The 17,821-nt window shown below is 51.2% G+C and overlaps 6 protein-coding genes across 6 annotated transcripts; 2 read left to right on the forward strand and 4 right to left on the reverse strand.

Moving 5' to 3' along the window:
- Nucleotides 1-359: 359 nt before the first annotated feature.
- Nucleotides 360-1,034, forward strand: BGZ61DRAFT_536902 (uncharacterized protein; the record flags this gene model as incomplete). Its single annotated transcript, XM_046254470.1, has 2 exons — nucleotides 360-638; nucleotides 828-1,034. The coding sequence occupies 2 exons, from the start codon at nucleotides 360-362 to the stop codon at nucleotides 1,032-1,034; spliced, it is 486 nt and encodes a 161-aa protein (XP_046099240.1).
- Nucleotides 1,035-3,620: 2,586 nt separating this feature from the next.
- Nucleotides 3,621-5,378, forward strand: BGZ61DRAFT_591767 (uncharacterized protein; the record flags this gene model as incomplete). The annotated part of the gene is made up of 2 exons (XM_046256698.1): nucleotides 3,621-3,882; nucleotides 3,954-5,378. The coding sequence occupies 2 exons, from the start codon at nucleotides 3,621-3,623 to the stop codon at nucleotides 5,291-5,293; spliced, it is 1,602 nt and encodes a 533-aa protein (XP_046099241.1). The 3' UTR covers nucleotides 5,294-5,378.
- Nucleotides 5,379-5,543: 165 nt separating this feature from the next.
- On the reverse strand, nucleotides 5,544-6,804 carry BGZ61DRAFT_459109 (uncharacterized protein). The gene has a single exon (XM_046246854.1). The coding sequence runs from the start codon at nucleotides 6,752-6,754 to the stop codon at nucleotides 5,570-5,572; it is 1,185 nt and encodes a 394-aa protein (XP_046099242.1). The 5' UTR covers nucleotides 6,755-6,804; the 3' UTR covers nucleotides 5,544-5,569.
- A 587-nt stretch (nucleotides 6,805-7,391) lies between these two features.
- On the reverse strand, nucleotides 7,392-10,954 carry BGZ61DRAFT_398275 (uncharacterized protein). The gene is made up of 3 exons (XM_046242987.1): nucleotides 10,797-10,954; nucleotides 8,242-10,676; nucleotides 7,392-8,195 (listed from the first exon to the last, which is right to left on the reverse strand). Exons 1-3 carry the CDS (start codon nucleotides 10,939-10,941, stop codon nucleotides 7,716-7,718), a joined length of 3,060 nt encoding a protein of 1,019 aa, XP_046099243.1. The 5' UTR covers nucleotides 10,942-10,954; the 3' UTR covers nucleotides 7,392-7,715.
- A 1,667-nt stretch (nucleotides 10,955-12,621) lies between these two features.
- Nucleotides 12,622-13,757, reverse strand: BGZ61DRAFT_497451 (NADP-dependent oxidoreductase domain-containing protein; the record flags this gene model as incomplete). Its single annotated transcript, XM_046251150.1, has 3 exons — nucleotides 12,622-13,119; nucleotides 13,170-13,677; nucleotides 13,708-13,757. 3 exons carry the CDS (start codon nucleotides 13,755-13,757, stop codon nucleotides 12,622-12,624), a joined length of 1,056 nt encoding a protein of 351 aa, XP_046099244.1.
- A 640-nt stretch (nucleotides 13,758-14,397) lies between these two features.
- On the reverse strand, nucleotides 14,398-15,652 carry BGZ61DRAFT_497452 (uncharacterized protein; the record flags this gene model as incomplete). Its single annotated transcript, XM_046251151.1, has 3 exons — nucleotides 14,398-14,717; nucleotides 14,865-15,526; nucleotides 15,609-15,652. The coding sequence occupies 3 exons, from the start codon at nucleotides 15,650-15,652 to the stop codon at nucleotides 14,398-14,400; spliced, it is 1,026 nt and encodes a 341-aa protein (XP_046099245.1).
- Nucleotides 15,653-17,821: the final 2,169 nt, after the last annotated feature.

The raw sequence follows: 17,821 nt of genomic DNA on the forward strand, positions 1-17,821 counted from the left end.
CAGATGTGACCCGCCGTCCCGCATGCCGAATCTGCGAGTGCCACGCAGACAGTGGTTCGCTGGCTCTGCATCTCCCACACCAGGGTGGTTGGGGGTCGTCCTTGTCACAGAATGTATAGAGCGCCATCTTCCATCTTGCTGTCTGGACCATTTCCGGCATCCCGTAGCAGGACGTAAGTTAGTGGAGTTCCATATCCTGAACTGGAAAGCCCTGGAGACGTCTGATAGCTCTCCGGAATATTTAGCTGTCGCTAGGGCCAACCATAGCTCTCTATTAATCAATACCGGAGAGGAACGAGAAAGTGATTGGCGAAATCCTCGACGATTTATTCCATTCATTCCAACCTTCCAGTCCTAACATGTTGGCCGCCGAACGACTTCGGCTCCTCATTGGAGTCTGCTTCGTCATTTGCGTGGCCGCTGATGCGGGAGGCGACTTTGCCAACAATTTGTTCTCCGGCCTGGCACCGTACGTCTTCACCAGTTTGTCCAGCGAAGCCCGAGTTCTGGCATCTTATCGTACTCAGCTTCCAGCGCTCTTCGGAGAAAGCGTCACCATGCAATTCATGAGCCAATCCATGGGCTGGGCCGACAGCATCATCCTGGCAATGGCACCGTTGGGCATAATCACCGCGATTGTGGGTGCTGTGGGTGCCATCTGTGTAGTGGCCCATCATGGCTCGAGGCCATCATCTGAAGGACAAGGGGAATCCGTGTCGTGGCCGAGTTCGAGCTGATGTCGACACACCAAACCTGACCCTCAACGTTGACCATCAAGTTGGTGGGGAGAGTTATATGTGGTAGCCATATACGGTCTTATGCTTCAGGTTGGCGTCTTCGACTACTCCGGAATCGCCGCCAAATATCTCACGGTCGGGTTACTCAAGAATGGAAATCCCGTCGCCGAGTATACCTATCCCTGCGTCGCAGCTGGTACGCTGCTCTTGGTACTTGACATGCTCATCTGCGACTACGTAGTCGAGAGCAGCCATGTGGAATTGAGACAGCATCCGGCCGCTGGGAAGAGCATTTGAATTGTCTGGCTGCAGAGGTCTGGGACCCTTAACGACCAGGTCTTTGAGTCCTTTGTCATTTTCCCGAAGAATTTACAGGCCCTAATTACGGCTTCAGAGCGAGCACCAGGACGAAAACTAAAAGCCCGAAGGCCAAGAGCATCAGAGGAAACCAAAACAAAACAATCCGAACTGGCACTATCCAAAAAGACAAGACGGGAGCGCTTCTTCTCCAGAGACTCGATTATCTCCTTCATCACGTCGCAGTGGTATTCCCGATTCTCAAAATGCAACGCATTCGCTTTGTTCACTCCCAACTCCTCTTGGCCATATTTCTCAGCATTTCCAGTTGCCTGTGTGAGCTTGCCCTTGGAATGAAATGGCCACTCATCTCGAGGTCCTCCATGTGCCTGTCGAATTCAGGGCATCCTTGTCTAGCGCCGGACGGCTCGAAGACGCGATTTCAGTTCCCGCTATTAGTGGCTGATCAAAACTGGACGTCTCTATTTATTGGCTCGGCTGACGACTCCACACTTGAGCTCGACTGTGGATCTGGTTCTTCCTTGTTACAGGGTAATTTATTCCCTTGGCTTGGGATTCTTCAACTTGAATGAAGATCAAGTATTGCAAGTGAATTTAAACATCTTCTCCTGAGAAACCTAGATAAATAATGCAGGGAGGGCTAACTACAGGTTAAGGGGCCCCTTCGGTCCATGGGAAATCTTTCCAAGTTGGCTGTGTTTTGATTTCCACGGGTTTTGTTCTTTGGTCCACTGGAAACTACGAATCCCGAACCGTTAGTAACCACTCGAGCTGCGAGAGAAAACAACTAATAAGAGACCGACTAACCTTTTTGGCAAGTATTATCTAAAGAAAATGCTTGAGGGAACCATCCGAATCATTTATTGGCGGTGCCATTACCTTGTGCAGATCGACATGGTCCCCCAGCGTGAATGTTTGGATTGACAATCTGGAATCTGGAGTGCCGAAGTCGGCGACAAGGATGCGGTGTTCCCATGCACGAATCGACGACGACAGCCAGGGTTCCATGGCCATGCGGTCTCATGCTGGTAACTTTAAAATTTGGGCCAAGTCTCGGGGGTTTTATTGCATGGGTTTGTTAACGGGTGGCTTGCTTCTCGGCCACGGGAGATTCTTGGAAGCGAGGAATTGTGCTATTTTGGCCATCGAGACGAGCTGGGGGAACAGCTGACGCGATAGCGTGGCCGTGTCTCTGGAGGCAAGGAGCCAAACGCCCAGCCCAATGAGCTACGGAATGCTGGATGACGGCCGGAATTGGTCAATGAGATTGAAGGTGAAATGGAAAAAGGGACGAGCCCGCCCGGCCAGATGTCGAGGCCCGTCTCAGGCTATGCAATGCAGGCTGACGGCAAGGCATCTCATCACTGTGTGCGCAGTCGGTCCAGATGACGACCTGCGCCATGGTTGGTACCTGATCTAGTCCAACCCTGTGTGAAGATGATGTGGGCTGGGAGAACAGGGGTCGAGGTTCCCTGTAATCGGCCTGGTTTGGATCTCGAGACCCTGGCCTGCCAACCAGCCATGCCTGCTCCCGACGCCCCTGGTCTTTCTGTCACGGCTGATGGCATTTAGGAGACTTGGCTCAGTAGGTAGGCGTTTCGTTCAATGGCAGAGAAAACTCCCGGTAGGCGTGTGGGATACGATACAAGACTTGGATGCATTTATTCAATGAATCCTGGTCATCTTTGTGTGGTCGGCGGGCGCGGGAATAACAATGGCTTTCAGTAACAGTGGCAAGATCCAAGTCACAAAACGCCAGCCTTGGCGGCGCCACGAGACAGCGCCTGGCTCACATGCAAGGCTTTTTTCCCCTAGTGGCTTTTTCAGTGGCTTCCTCAGTGCTTCTTCAGTGCCTCTTCAGTGCTTCTTCAGTGGCTTCTTCAGTGGGAGAGACTTTTTTGTCTTAGACGCAGATACGACAACTTGAACCATCCAGGGGGGGGCGGAACTCTCTGGCGTCTGGCAGCATCATTGGAGCTCTCTCAGCCAATAAAGCCGTCTGTGACGCCCAGTGAGGGAACCAGTAGCGCATCGTCCAGGGGTTCAAGGCGCTAGGTCTCCCCGAGTACACACCTTTGTGTGGAGGATGCCAGCGCAGTTGCCGGCTTGCCACCAGTTCCTTACCTCTCACCAGAGGATCTCGTGGACGGTACAGCGTAGTTATGAGCCTATATTCAGCTAATTCAACGGCCTGGATGAAATAATTTACTTTCAGGCCCATTCTGAAGAACGTAGAGATGGAAACTCTGTAAAGTTGAGCAACCGATCGAGTCCTCTTTTTTTTTTTTTTTCATTTCTTTTTCCCAGCGCGTCGCCGTCACCGCTGTGTTTTATCCCTGCCACACTACCCCCCGGTCCTGGCCGATTCTGCCCCCTGTCGTATTATCACAACCGTCAACTTCTACACAGAATTGCTACGTCGGGAAACATGGTCAGGAATTCTCAGCTGGATCCCCTCCCACTCTCTCCTCCGAGCATCCCTCAACCTTTTCCATTCGCTCCCACACCGAGATTCACCATTCACTCATCATATCTTATCGCCTCCCACTATTTATACTCTTTACCATGGACACTTCAAACATCCGCTACGACCCCCATTCCCTTCCAGGTGCTGACTCCAGCCCCTTCCAGGTGGGCTTAGACAGAGACATCAACAAGGAGGCAAGCCTCCAGCAGGGCTCCGCCTCCATCGTCCCAGAGCACGTCAACCAGCGACAAGACTTGGTTAATAGCTACCTTGACCATTCTCATTATCCTACCGACGATGAAACCATCAACACCAGTCTCATCCACAAGAACACCGGGGCTTTCATGATGGATCCACATAGTCAGTGTCCGCTGGTGTTGGAGACGTTGACTGTGTATTTGAAGCCTGTACTAACAGTCATCCCGCGCCAGAAACCTCGTTTGAGCCGACATCAGGGGAAATCGATCTATCCCTCTATCTGAACTACGAACCGTCGTCGAATCCACCTAACCTTGACACACATCGATCTTGTGCTGGACATGACTTACCCACCACTTCTGGCCCCAAACGCCGGAACTCTGGAGGTGGAGATGAACAGAGCAGAGACAAGAAGTGTCGATCGGAGAACCACAACAATAACACGCCTTCCGGAGGAGACGGGGCCGGCGGCGATGGAAACGGTGGCGGAAGTCCCGAGGAAAACGACATCTCGAACACTCCCGGAAATACACCTCCCCCCAAACACTTCGCCTGTCCGTTTTATAAGCTGGATCCCGAGAAGCATAAGAAACGCTGCGCAAACCCCGTCTTAACTAGCTGGAGTCGCGTCTTTCAGCATATCAACCGAGTTCATGTTCCCAAGCTTGAGCATTGTCCCAAATGTCGTCTCACTTTCCCTGGAAATGACGGGGAAAACTTAAAGAATGCGCACTGCCGTCTTTCCAGTTGCCTGCCCGCCGATATCTTGCAAACCGGATTACTTCTCGCAGAAGAGTACAACAGGCTCAAGAATATCCGCGCAAAGTCGGATGAGGAAAAGTGGATTAAGGGATGGTATAGGCTGTTCCCGCACCTCGAAGCTCCCTGGCCGCTTTTTGAGACGTATCATGAGTTCATCCTCCGCACTGCGCAGCCTATTTGTCTGACGTTTCTTCAACAAGCCCAGGGTCAAAACGACTTGGAGCCTCTGGCGACCAAGCTCACCGAAGCCTTGGCCCGCACTTTCACTCCCGCACTCCGGGTCGAGAGCTGTGACGCCACCTCAACCCAGGCTACGCAAGCTCTGAACTCGGATCCAGCTTCGGGCCCAGCCTTGGCGCCTACTATATTGGATGGCAGCCATGTTTGGCCTCTCGACTCGTCCGGCCAGGCTCCTCTAGATCTGTCTGGCCCGATGATGCCGCCGTCGATGATATCAGACACGCTTCCGCTAAGCCAGCAGCAGCTCTTTGCCCAGCCTCAACAAGTCCCGCCCGACTTATCTGCTCAAGCCCAACATCCTCACTCTGGCATCTCGGCACAAGAACCGTTCGGCCCCGATGCATTCCAATACGTGCAGCAGACACAGACCCAGAGCTTGCCGGGCTCGGATCTCGCCGACGCTGTTCCCCAGCAAGATTTCTCCATTGCCCAGACGCCTTTAGAAATGCGGGAGAGTTTGCAGGGAATCGGTGCCAACCTCGCAGACCCGGCCCCATTCTCGGACAATTCATACATTCAGGACGACTTCTGGGAATTCGTCACAGCTCTCCAGCCAGACTCAGGCAACTAGGGGCCCGAAAGCCACAGCTGATGTTTTACGTTTCCCATGGCATGAATTGATGAATGCTTATTGCCAGCATGGTGTTTGACATGGGAAAAGTGCTATATGATTGGTCCAGGATGACCTGTGTTTCGACATTTTATTTGTATTTTGCCTTCTGCTTACTCGATCACGCTCATTTGTACGTTTCATTTCGCTCATAGTCAATCTCAGTTCTTCTATATTACCAAGCCATACATAAAAAAAATATCTCAACATAGTTCTATATATCTACATCTCTCACACTCACTGGTTCGAGGCCTGTTCATACTCGTCCATAATCTCAGTCAGAAGATCCTCGAGAGTCGAGTTGAAAAGTGCCACTTGGGCCCTCTCGTCATCTTCTTGAACCTCCTCAAGCATGCCTTGGTTCCTCAAGAAATCAGAAACGCAGCGCCAACCGTCTTCTCGCCAGTAGTCACGCGCCGCGGAGATTGCCTGCGCGCAGCCTTGATTGAGAAATGGCGAAGGAGAAGACTTTGCATCTGGGAGGGTTGTAGCATACATGCGCTCCCACCGTTCCGTCGTGGTGAGCTGCTCATCGTCCTTCTGTGTCAATATATTTTTCTGATACAGATTGATCCCTTCTGGTATTACTAGGTCGCGGAGCTCACATGTCCTCGCCATCATGTGTCTGTCGCAATCTATAACCGAGGCAAACGTCCGGGAGCACGTCGGACAGTATGATGGCCTCCTATGATGACGCACGACGTGAGTGGCGACATCCTCGATTCTCCGAAGGTCGTGTTGCAGAAGGCAGTTTCGGTGCCGTTTAGGATTTGCTTTGTAGAATGGACAGGGGAAACGAAGGTATTTTCGGGGAAGTATAATAAATCCATCGTCGGTGTGTTCCTGATCACCAGGATTGTTCAGTTCGTCGAAGACGTCCGTTGGTTTGGACTGCCGTTTTGAGGGCCTGGGGCGTTTGCGTTTGCGTTTCGGGGGCGGCGGTTGATGTTTTGGTGGCTCATGGTACTGGGTATTCTCAGCGAATACTTTGACGTTTTGACGTAATTGTTGCAATAGTAGTTGCCGTGCCTCTTGGAATTCATGATCCTTGGGCCAGACATAGTCATGGACGACAGTATTGTCGTCTCCGCAACACGACTCTTCCGCATCAGAGTCGCTGTCAGCACCCTCAAAGCCGTCGTCACACTCGTCTTCGGAAGACAAGCGCTTGTTGTGATGACAGCAAGCACTGCAATCGCCTCTGGGCCAGTGGGAATCGACAGGGGTGGTCCTTGTCCTCCTTGGCCGACTCCTCTTAGTGCCGACATCTGGGGCAGGGGAGGAGGACAAGTGACACGATTGGCTTCTTTGCTGAGAGATGGTTGGAGTGGGTCGGTACGGAAGGTTCTTGGACGCGTCTGTTTTGGTTTGGGTTGGAGTCGTGGTTGCGCGACTGGAAGAGAAATGGTAGGGTGTCGGCATCGTGTCTTGGAGCGTCTTGGGGATTCAATTGGGACATAAGCCATTCAAAGTGAAAAGAAGATACAATGAATGCTCGGTTATCCTCGCTCGATCATGATGCTGAACTTTACATAGAATTGGACTATACAGCTTTATATGATTGACTGCTGTGGAGCCATTTCAAGCCTTTGGATTCGTGAGAGAGCTTCAACACAATTGTGATGGTCTTTCGGCCCTGACGCTTGGCGATTTAGGCCGAAAATATATGACAAGCCATTGGCCAATGCCTCTTTTGTGCGTAGAAAGGAGTGCTTACAGGCCCCCAATCCCACCTGTAAGCGCTCCTTTTTTACACACTTGTGAAAAACACAGCTGTGACGCTTCAAGACCAGGCGCTTTTGACAAGGATCAAACAGCCCCTGTCTCGTGTCCACAGCCCCTGTGCAGGGATTGTAGGCCCCTGTCCTAGGCCTGTAGATCACTGATCTGACGAGGTGTCAATTCAGACCGTCATTTTTATTATTCCTGATCATCCAACGCGCGTCGAAAATCACCCTCTTGTCGCATTATCCTCCACATCCGGCCGGCCAACAAGGCCTTCTCTGCTTGAATCTCGCTTTTGTTTCGTCAATTCTCACTATTAGGTGTGAAAGGTCCCCCCCATGTCGCCTACGGCTGCCTCGTCGGCTTCCCACCAGCATATGCATTTGACAACGAGTTGCCTCGTCAGCAGCGTCGAAATACCAGCCTTCATTTCAACCCCATTCAACCTCATTTCAAGCTCGTTTCAACCTCATTTTGCAATCACCAATATCGAAATGACCCGCCGTCTACTGGAATTACCACGTTCCGTCCCCGAGCCCTTAGCCCTACATCCAACGAGGCGTTTTACTCGTGTTTCTCGTCGTCATCACCCCCTTCCCTCATTCCCTTCCTGTCACACTCCTTCCTGTCACACTCCTTCCTGTCATACTCCTTCCTGTCACACTTGCTTACCCTTCTCGCCTTCTTCCTTCTCCTCAATCTTCTTTTGGAGATCCTGCCAAACGCTGTTAGCTGACCTGAGCGCCAACAGGTGCCGATGTCTCACCTCCAGATCCAGAAGCGTCCGTTTCGCCTTTTCAATTCCACCGAGATACCCGAGCCGATCGTCCCTACATTCGACCGCTTCTGTGATTAAGCTCCTTGCGGCTTCAACATACCTTCTGGTCGTTACTAAATTGGTGTCCTCATTTACCGTTGCAGGATTGTCAATCTGCTTCCGCAACAATGAAGCCCACACATCCAGGTTCGACCACTGAAGGGCATGCCCACCGAGGATGAAGGTCTGCGTTCCCTTCCTCCGTACAATGTAGTGTGGGGTGCCGGTAGGAAAGTAGACGCTGTCTCCGGCTTTCATGACGAGATAACACCAGTTGCCTCCCTCAAAGAACTCGGGGTCTTCAGCCCAGCCATCCCAGGTCTAGGTTGTCAGTGGCCATGTTGACCAAGGAAGGGATACTCCATACCTCTTCATCTTGACGGGAGAGCCACCCAAATATAAGCTCCCCCTCTTGTACAGTCAGAAAAGTCGAGTATCCGTGGCTGTCACTGTGAGGGTAGGTGTTCATCCCACCGTCGGCAATCAAAGCGAAATGCAGAGGGTCTTTCGCTGGAAGCTTTCCCACCTTCTTCTTTCTCCCATTTTTCGCATCTCCTGCAATTTCTGCACGTCGTCGCATCTCGCCCAGGAGGTCGCAATTGGTGTTCCTCAGGAACTCTGGCACGTGGCGTTGTTTGAGATGGTTCTTCAGCTCCAATGCATTCCACAGCTGAAGCCCATCGACGCCGTGATCGTTCCTCAAGAAGTGGATGACGAGCTCCCATAGAGTGACGGTTGAATAGGAATCCTCTTCCGTATCAAGAGAATACTTTTGAACATAAACCTTTGTTGTCTGGACTTTCTCAGCCCGGGTGAGATAGTCCACAGTAGGTCGCAGGTCAGGCTTCCAGTTGCCAGCGTTGCTGCATCGCGTGAAGATGGGTACTTTGGGAGTCGTTCTGTCCACGAGTCCTTCGGCCTCGCCCAGTGTACTGAAGTGTGCATCCACTGGGCCATGAATTTGGTCAGTGTTTGGACAGGAGCTTCTGGACAGGTAGTGACGGCAAGATCTACTGTTCTTAGCCCCCCAGCATTCTTGGTCGCCTGTTTCGTTGAGTTCCTCGAGAGCTAGCCTCTTGAACTCTTGATTGTACTCCAAGTCAATAGAGAACCTTTTTGTCCTGGGGACTGGTGGACTCTGTTCTAGCTGTGCAGCTTGTTGTACAACAGGGGCAGTGTGTCTGGGCTCGAGAGCTGAATGACCTTTTGTCGACCGCTTTGCTTCTTCGTCCTTTTGTTGGAGGCTGCCCGTCTCTGACGTGTCATCTGCAACGACACGGTCCTGCGATGCGCTGGCCAGGGCTCTCGCTTTCGCCAAGACAAAATCTTCCCACAAGCTACCATCAGTCTCGGTGACGGCGTCAACCATTGGTCTCTTAGGCTGTTGGCCACGCTCATTGCCCTGCGCCCGACCCAGGCCATCCTCTGATTCACCACCGAACGCGTGTTCTCTGGTGCTTTGCGTTTTTCTCGTCCGGTGGAATAAGGAGCTTGCTGTGGGAGCGAGCTGGGCAGAGTAAGATGTGGGCTGACGTGCCGCCAGGCGAGCTGAGCCTCGAAGAGAGGCTGCAGGAGGTGCTTCATCTTGGCTGTTGGGCAGAGACTCTAACCCAATGGCTTGTTCTTCCGCCGCTGGGGCAACGCTGTGACTTTGGGCCACCCCCCATGGCGGCACAGAGAATGTCATGACAGGTTCAGTATCAGATCCAATTGTCTTTACCACCAAGATTCCGAACTTATCAAAACCAAGGCGATCAGCATTAAAGTCGTCTGTTCCTAGCAGTGCGTAAGGAATGGTGTCCCTCACATTCCGTCCATTCATCTTGGTCGGCAGTATCTCAAAGTGGCCATGCCCCTGCCATTGTCCTAACTGCTTCAGGTCTTTCCACGAGATGGATCTCTTTCTAGATGCGATAGGGTTCCTGACCCTTCGGTCACGGTAGTTCCTCAGTCTATTCAGCTTGATGCCAGCCTCTTCCCACGTCGGAACAACCACGGCGGTAGCCTTGAGGAGCTGGCAAACGGCCAATGGTTTGGTCGCCCAGCCGTAGTACCGGATTTTGTCGTCGCCCCAGGTTGTAGCGATATACTCCAGGGCCTTCTCGCACTGCTGCAGCTCTCTGGCGGCTTTACCGTGGTCGTTGAGAAAGTCGGCCCAATCTTCGCCCGTAGCACTCTGTTCGCTTCCCGCAGAAGTCCGTGATCGCTTGCGCCTGGCAACATCGTAAGACCGGCGAATCTGGTCGAAGCGCTCGCATTTGGATACCATGAACGATGTGCCCAGTAGGATGAGCGCGTCGAGGTTGGATCCTTTGTCGTCGCGGGCCGCCTCTTTCTCCTCCAGCTTCCTCCTCTGCTTGTCGATCTCGTCCCCTAGCTTAGCAATAGGCCCCTTGAGCGTCTTGTAACGTTGATGAAATGCTGTGCATGCTTCCCAGCGATCTTGTTCATTCTGTGACTGGTGTATTCTCTCCTGGAGGTTCTTATATGCTGGGTGGTCTTCGGGATCGACGTAGAGGGTGGTCAGCCGTTCTACAGTTACCCGTTCGCTAGCAGAGGTACCCCCTCCAAGGTATTCATTCGTGGAATCGTATTCGGCCGAGTTGTTTCGCTTATGTGCGGACCTCTTGTGCGACAAGGTGTGCGACAAGGGCAATTGGCTGGGGATTGTCGGAGATGGGCCCAAGTTGACTGGCAGATTGAGGGTAGATTGAGGACAAGCGGACTGGGGACGGGCGATCGGATAAAGAGTATCGGCCGAAAACGAATGGTCGAAGGTATCCGGGAGATACGACGGAGGTGCTACAGCATCAAATTAGCTCATAGGTTAGCCAAGAGGTAGGGTGACGTCGCTCCCGACGGTTACAAGCCGAGGAAGTACAAGTAACTTGGTCGAAAGTCGATTCGTCAACGAGGACTCACCTATAGGAACAGACCAAGCTCGATTCGCCCCGGGATCAACGCAGATCACTGGGTTGGGCGCTGGAGCAATGGGTCGATACGTCAGCGGAGGGGCACCAGCGAGAGTTGTGAGGGGCTCCTTTGAGCGACTAGTGTGCTGAGACATGAGCAGGGCTGTTCCTTGTACAGTGACATGTCAGAAGTGTACCATGTTCTAGATCTCGGCACCCACGGGTTGGTGAAGTCTCCTTTTGGTGTTGCAGTTTAATCGAGATGGTGACAAGTGAGAGGAGAGAAGCGTCACGGGACAGACATAATTTTTCGCGGCAAACCCGAATCCTCAGCCTGATCAAAGTACGTCTGCTTGTTCCGTTTGGGTGCTTGTCCACTCAGGGCCAATCAATCCACTGAGTGGATCCATGGTCCATTACACGAGGCTGGCCAGCCGGTCTATCATTAATCCTACTTAAAGTGTGTAATCTCTGCTTCATGTGGTGTTTAAATTTGCCAATGCCGGGAAAGATCTCAACTAATAAAACTACCACAAAGAGAGATCTGACTTTAATGCCCAGAAAAGCTTGTCGCTCACTGTTAACCTCAGCGTCGTAGATAATCACCTTTCGTCCTGCAATGTAAATATGGGTTTACAAGAGGAAAATTATGTGATACTTATCGTCCCATGTAGGAATTAGTTACTATCCCATTAGTAATAATTTGCAGTCTGAATAGCAATACTCCTTTACAGACAGATGTTTAAAGGGCTGGATCATGCAGATTACACAAACATAGGGCTAGCAGTAAATGTACTGAGATATCATACAGTGCAGACCAGGGCGGATATTAACATATGCCCACCGTAAAAAAGCGGTGTCTGATTGAATCAAGCAATAGCCATCCTGTATTGCCGATCCTTGGAGACCCGGCCTTTAAGCATGCGATGTGCAGGAGGCTAATAAAGATCGCGATTTCATCGGACGACACTAGGATCCTGAAAACCTCATGCTCGTCAGAAAGGCGTCTACGGGTTACTTATCACTAAAAGCGAAGCCTCACCTAACGCCCAGATTGATATTTACCTCATAATATTGCACGAACTGCCTCGCATGCCTGCTACGTCCGGTGACTATACCACCCCTTGCAAGGCTCCTACATATAGAAACCTTTATAACTGGACCTCTCCTACTTTTTCACTTTGACTAATAAGTGTAGAAGCAATACTAGCCACTGTTTCTGGAATCGCCTTAGCACAATACTAGCAGCGAGTCAATTACAGCATGGGATCTTTTCCGATTCTAGTAAAGCAGCTGCAACCACAACATAACCCCTCCCGTCCCAGCCCATCAGGTATCCTGCTGGGTTTGACGAAGGCTGCTGCTACAAGCCTCGTGCATCATTTCCGAGTCATCTACTTATCAATTGTGGGTTCATGTTGCTACTGGCATTTCACATTCGTACTTCTCCATCATAAGCGATTGGTAGTAGGGTTTTGCGCACATACCATCTGCAACTTACACTCGACGCTAATGCAGCTGGCTTATGAGCTATTCGAATAGGTTTAGGGACCGAGGCGTCCAGATTTGCATGAGACTGGTGATCGGGACTACGTCAGCCCCTGAGGGAGCGGCGAGTGGAGGAGACTTGGACCCCGTTCGAATTCCAACCTTCCTTGTGTAGTCTGTAGAGCTCCGATGTTACATTGAAGTGAGCAGTAGAGCTGCCTAATTCGGTATTTCGATCAGGACCTGGTATCTAGTCACGCAGTCCACAAACACGGCACTGATTCCTTCAAATGACAGATTGGGAATTACAGTCTTGTACGGACTTAAAGCCACTATAGAATTTCCTACTAAAAAGGGATAGGGACCTTGGGCACATAGAGCTCCTCCAGATACTCGACCTCGCCTGCTGTCAATTCGACCTTCAGCGACGACAAAGCCTGGTCGATCCTCTCCTTCGTTTCCAAGCCACAGATAGGCATGCACCCCTTGGAGATCAGCCAAGCCTGAGCAACCTGCGCCATGGAAACCCCCTTCTTGTTTGCCAACTCTTCAACGCGTCCTACAATAGACTTGTCCGGTCCCTGCTCCCCGTTGCGGAAGAGCATCTTGAGAAAAGGATCCTTCTGTTCACGAGAGTCGCTGCGGTCGGTCCAGGGATGCGTAAGGACGCCCGCCGCGAGTGGAGACCAAGGGAAGAGGCCCACCCCTGTGGCATTGCAGTAGGGGTTCATCTCCCTCTCCTCCTCGCGGTAGAGGAGGTTATACAAGCCTTGCATGGAGATAAACTCATGCCAGCCGTTCTTTCTGGCGACATTCTGCAGCATTTGGAATTCCCAGGCCGCCATCTTTGTAAAGAGTTAGCTTGCATACGTTCGAATGGACAAGGTGTGCTTACTGAGCTAGCACCGATGTAGCGAACTTTGCCGCTCTCAATAACATCGTTGAGAGCTTTCATGATCTCCTCCGGGGGCACATCGCGGTCCATCCTATGGATCTGCAGCACGTCGATGTAGGTGCCGAGGCGCTCAACGCTGTGCTCGACAGCGTCAAGAATGTGCTTCCTAGACAGGCCGACCTGGTTAATGCGCGGCCCGTCGTTGCTCGTGAGAACCGCGGGATCAATGGGGCCTTTTGCCTCATCAACAAGCTGGAAGCACTTGGACATGATGACGAGTTTGGATCGAGGGATGTTGTAGTGCTTGATGGCTGCGCCGAGAATCTCCTCAGACCTGCCGTTGGAGTGGGTATCGGCCACGTCCCATGTATTGATGCCCTGATCGAACGCGTACTTGAGAATTGGGAGGGCTTCATCCTTGTCCAGGAGCCAGGGCTGCCAGTTCTTGTCGCCGAAGCTCATGCAGCCGAGGATAATCTGGGAGACTTTGAGACCAGATTTTCCGACCCTAAGCAGCGGTTAGACACTCTGGAAGCACGAGGGAGGATGTTTGGCGACATATCGGACGTATTTCATTGGTGAGGTCATGATGAACGGATTGATTTCTTTTGACGTGGAGGTGCGAGTTCGAGATGAAAAAAGGTTGATGACAAGTTGATCGGGAAGTCTGGTGATGGCCAATTTTATAGACAGTCGGATCTCAATTTGAGTTCGGGTTTGAAGATAGCGCATCCGACAAAAGGTGGAAATCATAAGCCGCCTGCATAGCCTGGTTCTGAATTGTTTACCCAGCGGGACGACCAGGAATAAGCGCCGGCATTTCCATCTAACCTGATTCATATCCAGATCTACCCGCCTGTAACAGGCAATCGTGCTCCGTACCTCGATTCGACAAGCTAGGACAACCCCTAAAATGTGTACTAATTCCGAAGATCACGATTGCTGCTTGCCTCCAAAGACTGGCTGACCCCACTCACTCAGCGGCGCCAGCTTATCGTAGCATTTTACATCAAGAGCACAGTAGTATAATTTAACAGGGAAAATATTAGAATAATATGAAGAAACGCTGGTTTAAAAAACATAAATAGTCAACCCCCCGGGCTCCAATAAGACTCATGAGACAGTTGGGTCTTGCAATCAGTGGTACAGTCATGGAAAAGGCGAGACAAGCGAATAGGTTAGAAAATAGTTACTGCACATTATATTGGTCAGTATTCCTTTCTCTACCTTAGAATGTATCATCTAGGCTCCGCTTAACCTTCTCTCCGTCAATAGTAATACATCTTTCCCGTAGCCCAGCTAACTCATACATGAGAATAACTCGGCATAATGCCACACTTGCCATATACCGTCCCACGATACTCAACGCGTCCTTGATTCCCAAAAAGAGAAGACTTGAGAAAACAAGCGTGCCAAAGACAACATGAAGGATTGTAAATGTTGATTCCCACCAAGCTGCCACTAAGAATTTCTTGGTCTCTTGAAAGGTAACAATACGCACATCATATTGCTTTGCTGCGCAAGGGAAAAATTCTGTGCAAAAGATCTCTTTCATTCGCGGCCATGTACCCATTATCCAAAGCCAAAAGGATTCAGCACCATTAGTACCGGGTTTGGCAATACCCCTTGGAGACTGCTTCTCTTGCCTGTTCGTTCCTCGTTGCACACATTCGTTGGCTGTTGGATCTCTCCAACCCCGAAGTCGAAGTCGAAGGACAAAACAACTGAATATGTGAACAGCGACACCGAGGAATAGCCACAAGGCTGCAAAGAAATCGAAATCTGACATGACAGAACTGATGGACATTGTACCGACCTGTATGCTGTTGTTGACGGCATTGAAACAGGCTCCTGCTGTCAGAGCATATTCCACACATGTGATCAACAACTGCCAACCCCTGCCTTCCGGGCACCGTTGTTCACGCCTATTCTTGTGGTGACTCATAATCTCTTTCGGGTCAGAGTACTCGAATGCCCGGCTGAAGTACGTGGAAGGAGACGACAAGGCCAACCCAAGCGCTAGCAGTGGCCGTCTACCGACATTTGCCAGCAAAGCTATTTCGTTGTGGGAGGGGCCTAGCAGAGCCAAAACGGTAGGCATGATTCCAAGCAGCACCTGAGAGCCAGTCATGCATCCCTTGAGGTATTCGGACGTGTTCTTGAGGATGCAGTTGATAACCGGCTGGGTGAGAGCAGTGTAGATGCCGCCGCCGCCGAGATAATCTATCTCGGAATGGTTCTTATAGCCGGTCAGGTAACGCTCGTACTCGTCAGAGCAGTTGGTAAGTGTGATGTTGCGGAAAATCCACCCATATTGTGGGTACCACTCTCGGAACTGTCGAGTGGATGTGGCGGCTCTGGCAGTCCCGATATTCGCTGCCCAGAGGACCAGGAGAGTGAGGGAGAGGGAAGTTTTTGGCGATAGAAGCGACATGGTACCGATTATTAGAGATAAGCGGAGAGATGTAGAAATGTTTTAACATGCGGGTTGTGTTGAATGATTGAGACGAAGAATCGTGGTAGAAGTGATGGGATAAAGCTAAAGAAGGGTGGCATTGATTTGGGGAGACAAACACGCCTTCTATATCCCACTGGAGAGAAGCAAACTTGGCGCTTGGGATTGCAGAGACTGTTGCATAAATGAATAAGGGAGGGTGGCTGGGGCGGTGTCACGACGAGGCGTGAAGGATCATCCACTCGAGTGGCCTCTGTACTTGGCCTGGCGGCTACATGCAGCATTCCTTTGCCGATTCATTCAAGTTGGAGCTGAGCTCTTTAAAAAGCAAATTGAAATATGGCTGAATGCCGCTTACTACTTGGCATCAGTGCTAACATGCAGAAGAAGTCGTATTTGATATGTGTGTGATGCTCACAAGGATTTGGATTGGATGCCTGATCAATGTGTTCTTAGCCGAAGGCGCCAGATATGTCTTCTTTTAATAACTCCAAGAGCTCAATGGGATTTCTCCCTCGATTTTCATCATCGGGTCTCAAAGTCACCCGTCGTTGAGAGTTGAGAACAAGACGGAACTTACGAGAATGAAGAGACTGCAGTCGCTCGTCGCCGTCGATGGTCACGTTCGAGCTAGCGCTGCAAAGGAATCTTGGAGTGTGTGGGACAGTAATGATTGGCGAGGAGCATGTTGAACACCCGCGTCGAGCAGACGGTCAGGCTGTGGCCACAGCTGAGGAGAGTGGCTTCGCTGGCGAGCGGCAGATGAGGAAGACACCCGAGCGGTGCACATTGCGCGTGATGCAGCTTACCCGCAGTCGTCACTTCTTGGTAGAATAGTGAAGACAATCTGGTTTGCTAATAGGTGGCCTTGTAACGTGAGAGGGTTATCTTGAGACATTGATCCTCATTGCCAAGCGCGGTTGCCAAGCGCGGTGATGGGGACAGTAAGACAGTAAGTCAACGAGCCAACACAAATCGCGTTGCGGTCGATGACTTGGTGGAAGGACCAGTAAATCTGTTGTATTTTACCGGGTTATGACAAACAATTACTTGTTCTAGTTGGAGCTGAAGTCCTCGAAAGCTGTAAAAAGTTGACACTAATATTTTCTTCCATCCACGTACAGTATGTACGCCACAGCACTGTGAATGCAGTACAACCTTTAGACTACGCACATCATCTTCGGTCCTCCCGATGCATCTTATTCCAGTTCACCTCAATCACACCTTGCCGTCAGGGATCCTGGCTGCAACTGAGAATCACCGCACACCACCTACGGAAGTCATCCACCGCCGCCCCGGGTCCAGATCTTTTGCCGTAATTCGCACGTCATCTTCAAGGTCAGGTTTGAAAAGTGCAAAGGCGAGCAGTAGGTGCTCGTATTATTTTGGTACGAACGCCAACTCATGCAAACGCACACACCTCAAACACCCAAGCGTGCTAATGTGCGGCTCTCTCGTCTCTTCTCTCTTCTCGCTTGTAAGCATGTCCTTACTGGTAATCCGATTGGCCTCACAAGCCCCGCGTAGCTGCAAGGGTCTTTTTCAGCCGCTGAAGCCTCCCCTAACGCAAACCCTGCAAAGATGCTATCGCTTCCCGTCAATAATGACGATTTTAATGCCGTCTCAGCTCGTAGATCGGAAAAGTCTTTTCACTCATAATTTAATATCCCGAAACAAGACTAGGTATCATCTTATCAGTGAAGATGGCGCCTTGTTGGCTTGATAATGTCGAATCCAGGGTCAGAAAGCCAGAATCTGCCTCGACTCCTTCGCCGCCAACACCTTCGCCATTACCACCTTCACCATCACCGTCTCAGCCTGCATCCGAGCTAGCGACTCGACTACCGCCTGCCTCGATAGATTCGGAAATTAGGTATCGAGTTCCATTGGCTCTCTCCGTTTCTGGTGGGCAACTGCCGCCACGGGAGCAAACGTAACAGCCCGAGCCCAATTTGGCGGTAAACCAGACGGCGATGCCTATCCACTATCGCTATTCTCTAGGCTGTACCTGGAACGCCTGTGTTGCCATGTGTTGTGGACCAGCAAGTTGAGACCAAGGACCACAGTCATGTAGGACGAAATCAATCAATCAAGCCTCACCATGCGGCTTTCCCAGCCCGCTGCGGTGAGAAATTGGCCGCTGCAGCCACCGTCGCAGTACGCGAGACAAGCTGCAGATGATTGGTTATTGATGCGT

Source organism: Ilyonectria robusta, assembly GCF_021365365.1.
Source record: "Ilyonectria robusta strain PMI_751 chromosome Unknown BGZ61scaffold_22, whole genome shotgun sequence".
NCBI lineage: Eukaryota > Fungi > Ascomycota > Sordariomycetes > Hypocreales > Nectriaceae > Ilyonectria > Ilyonectria robusta.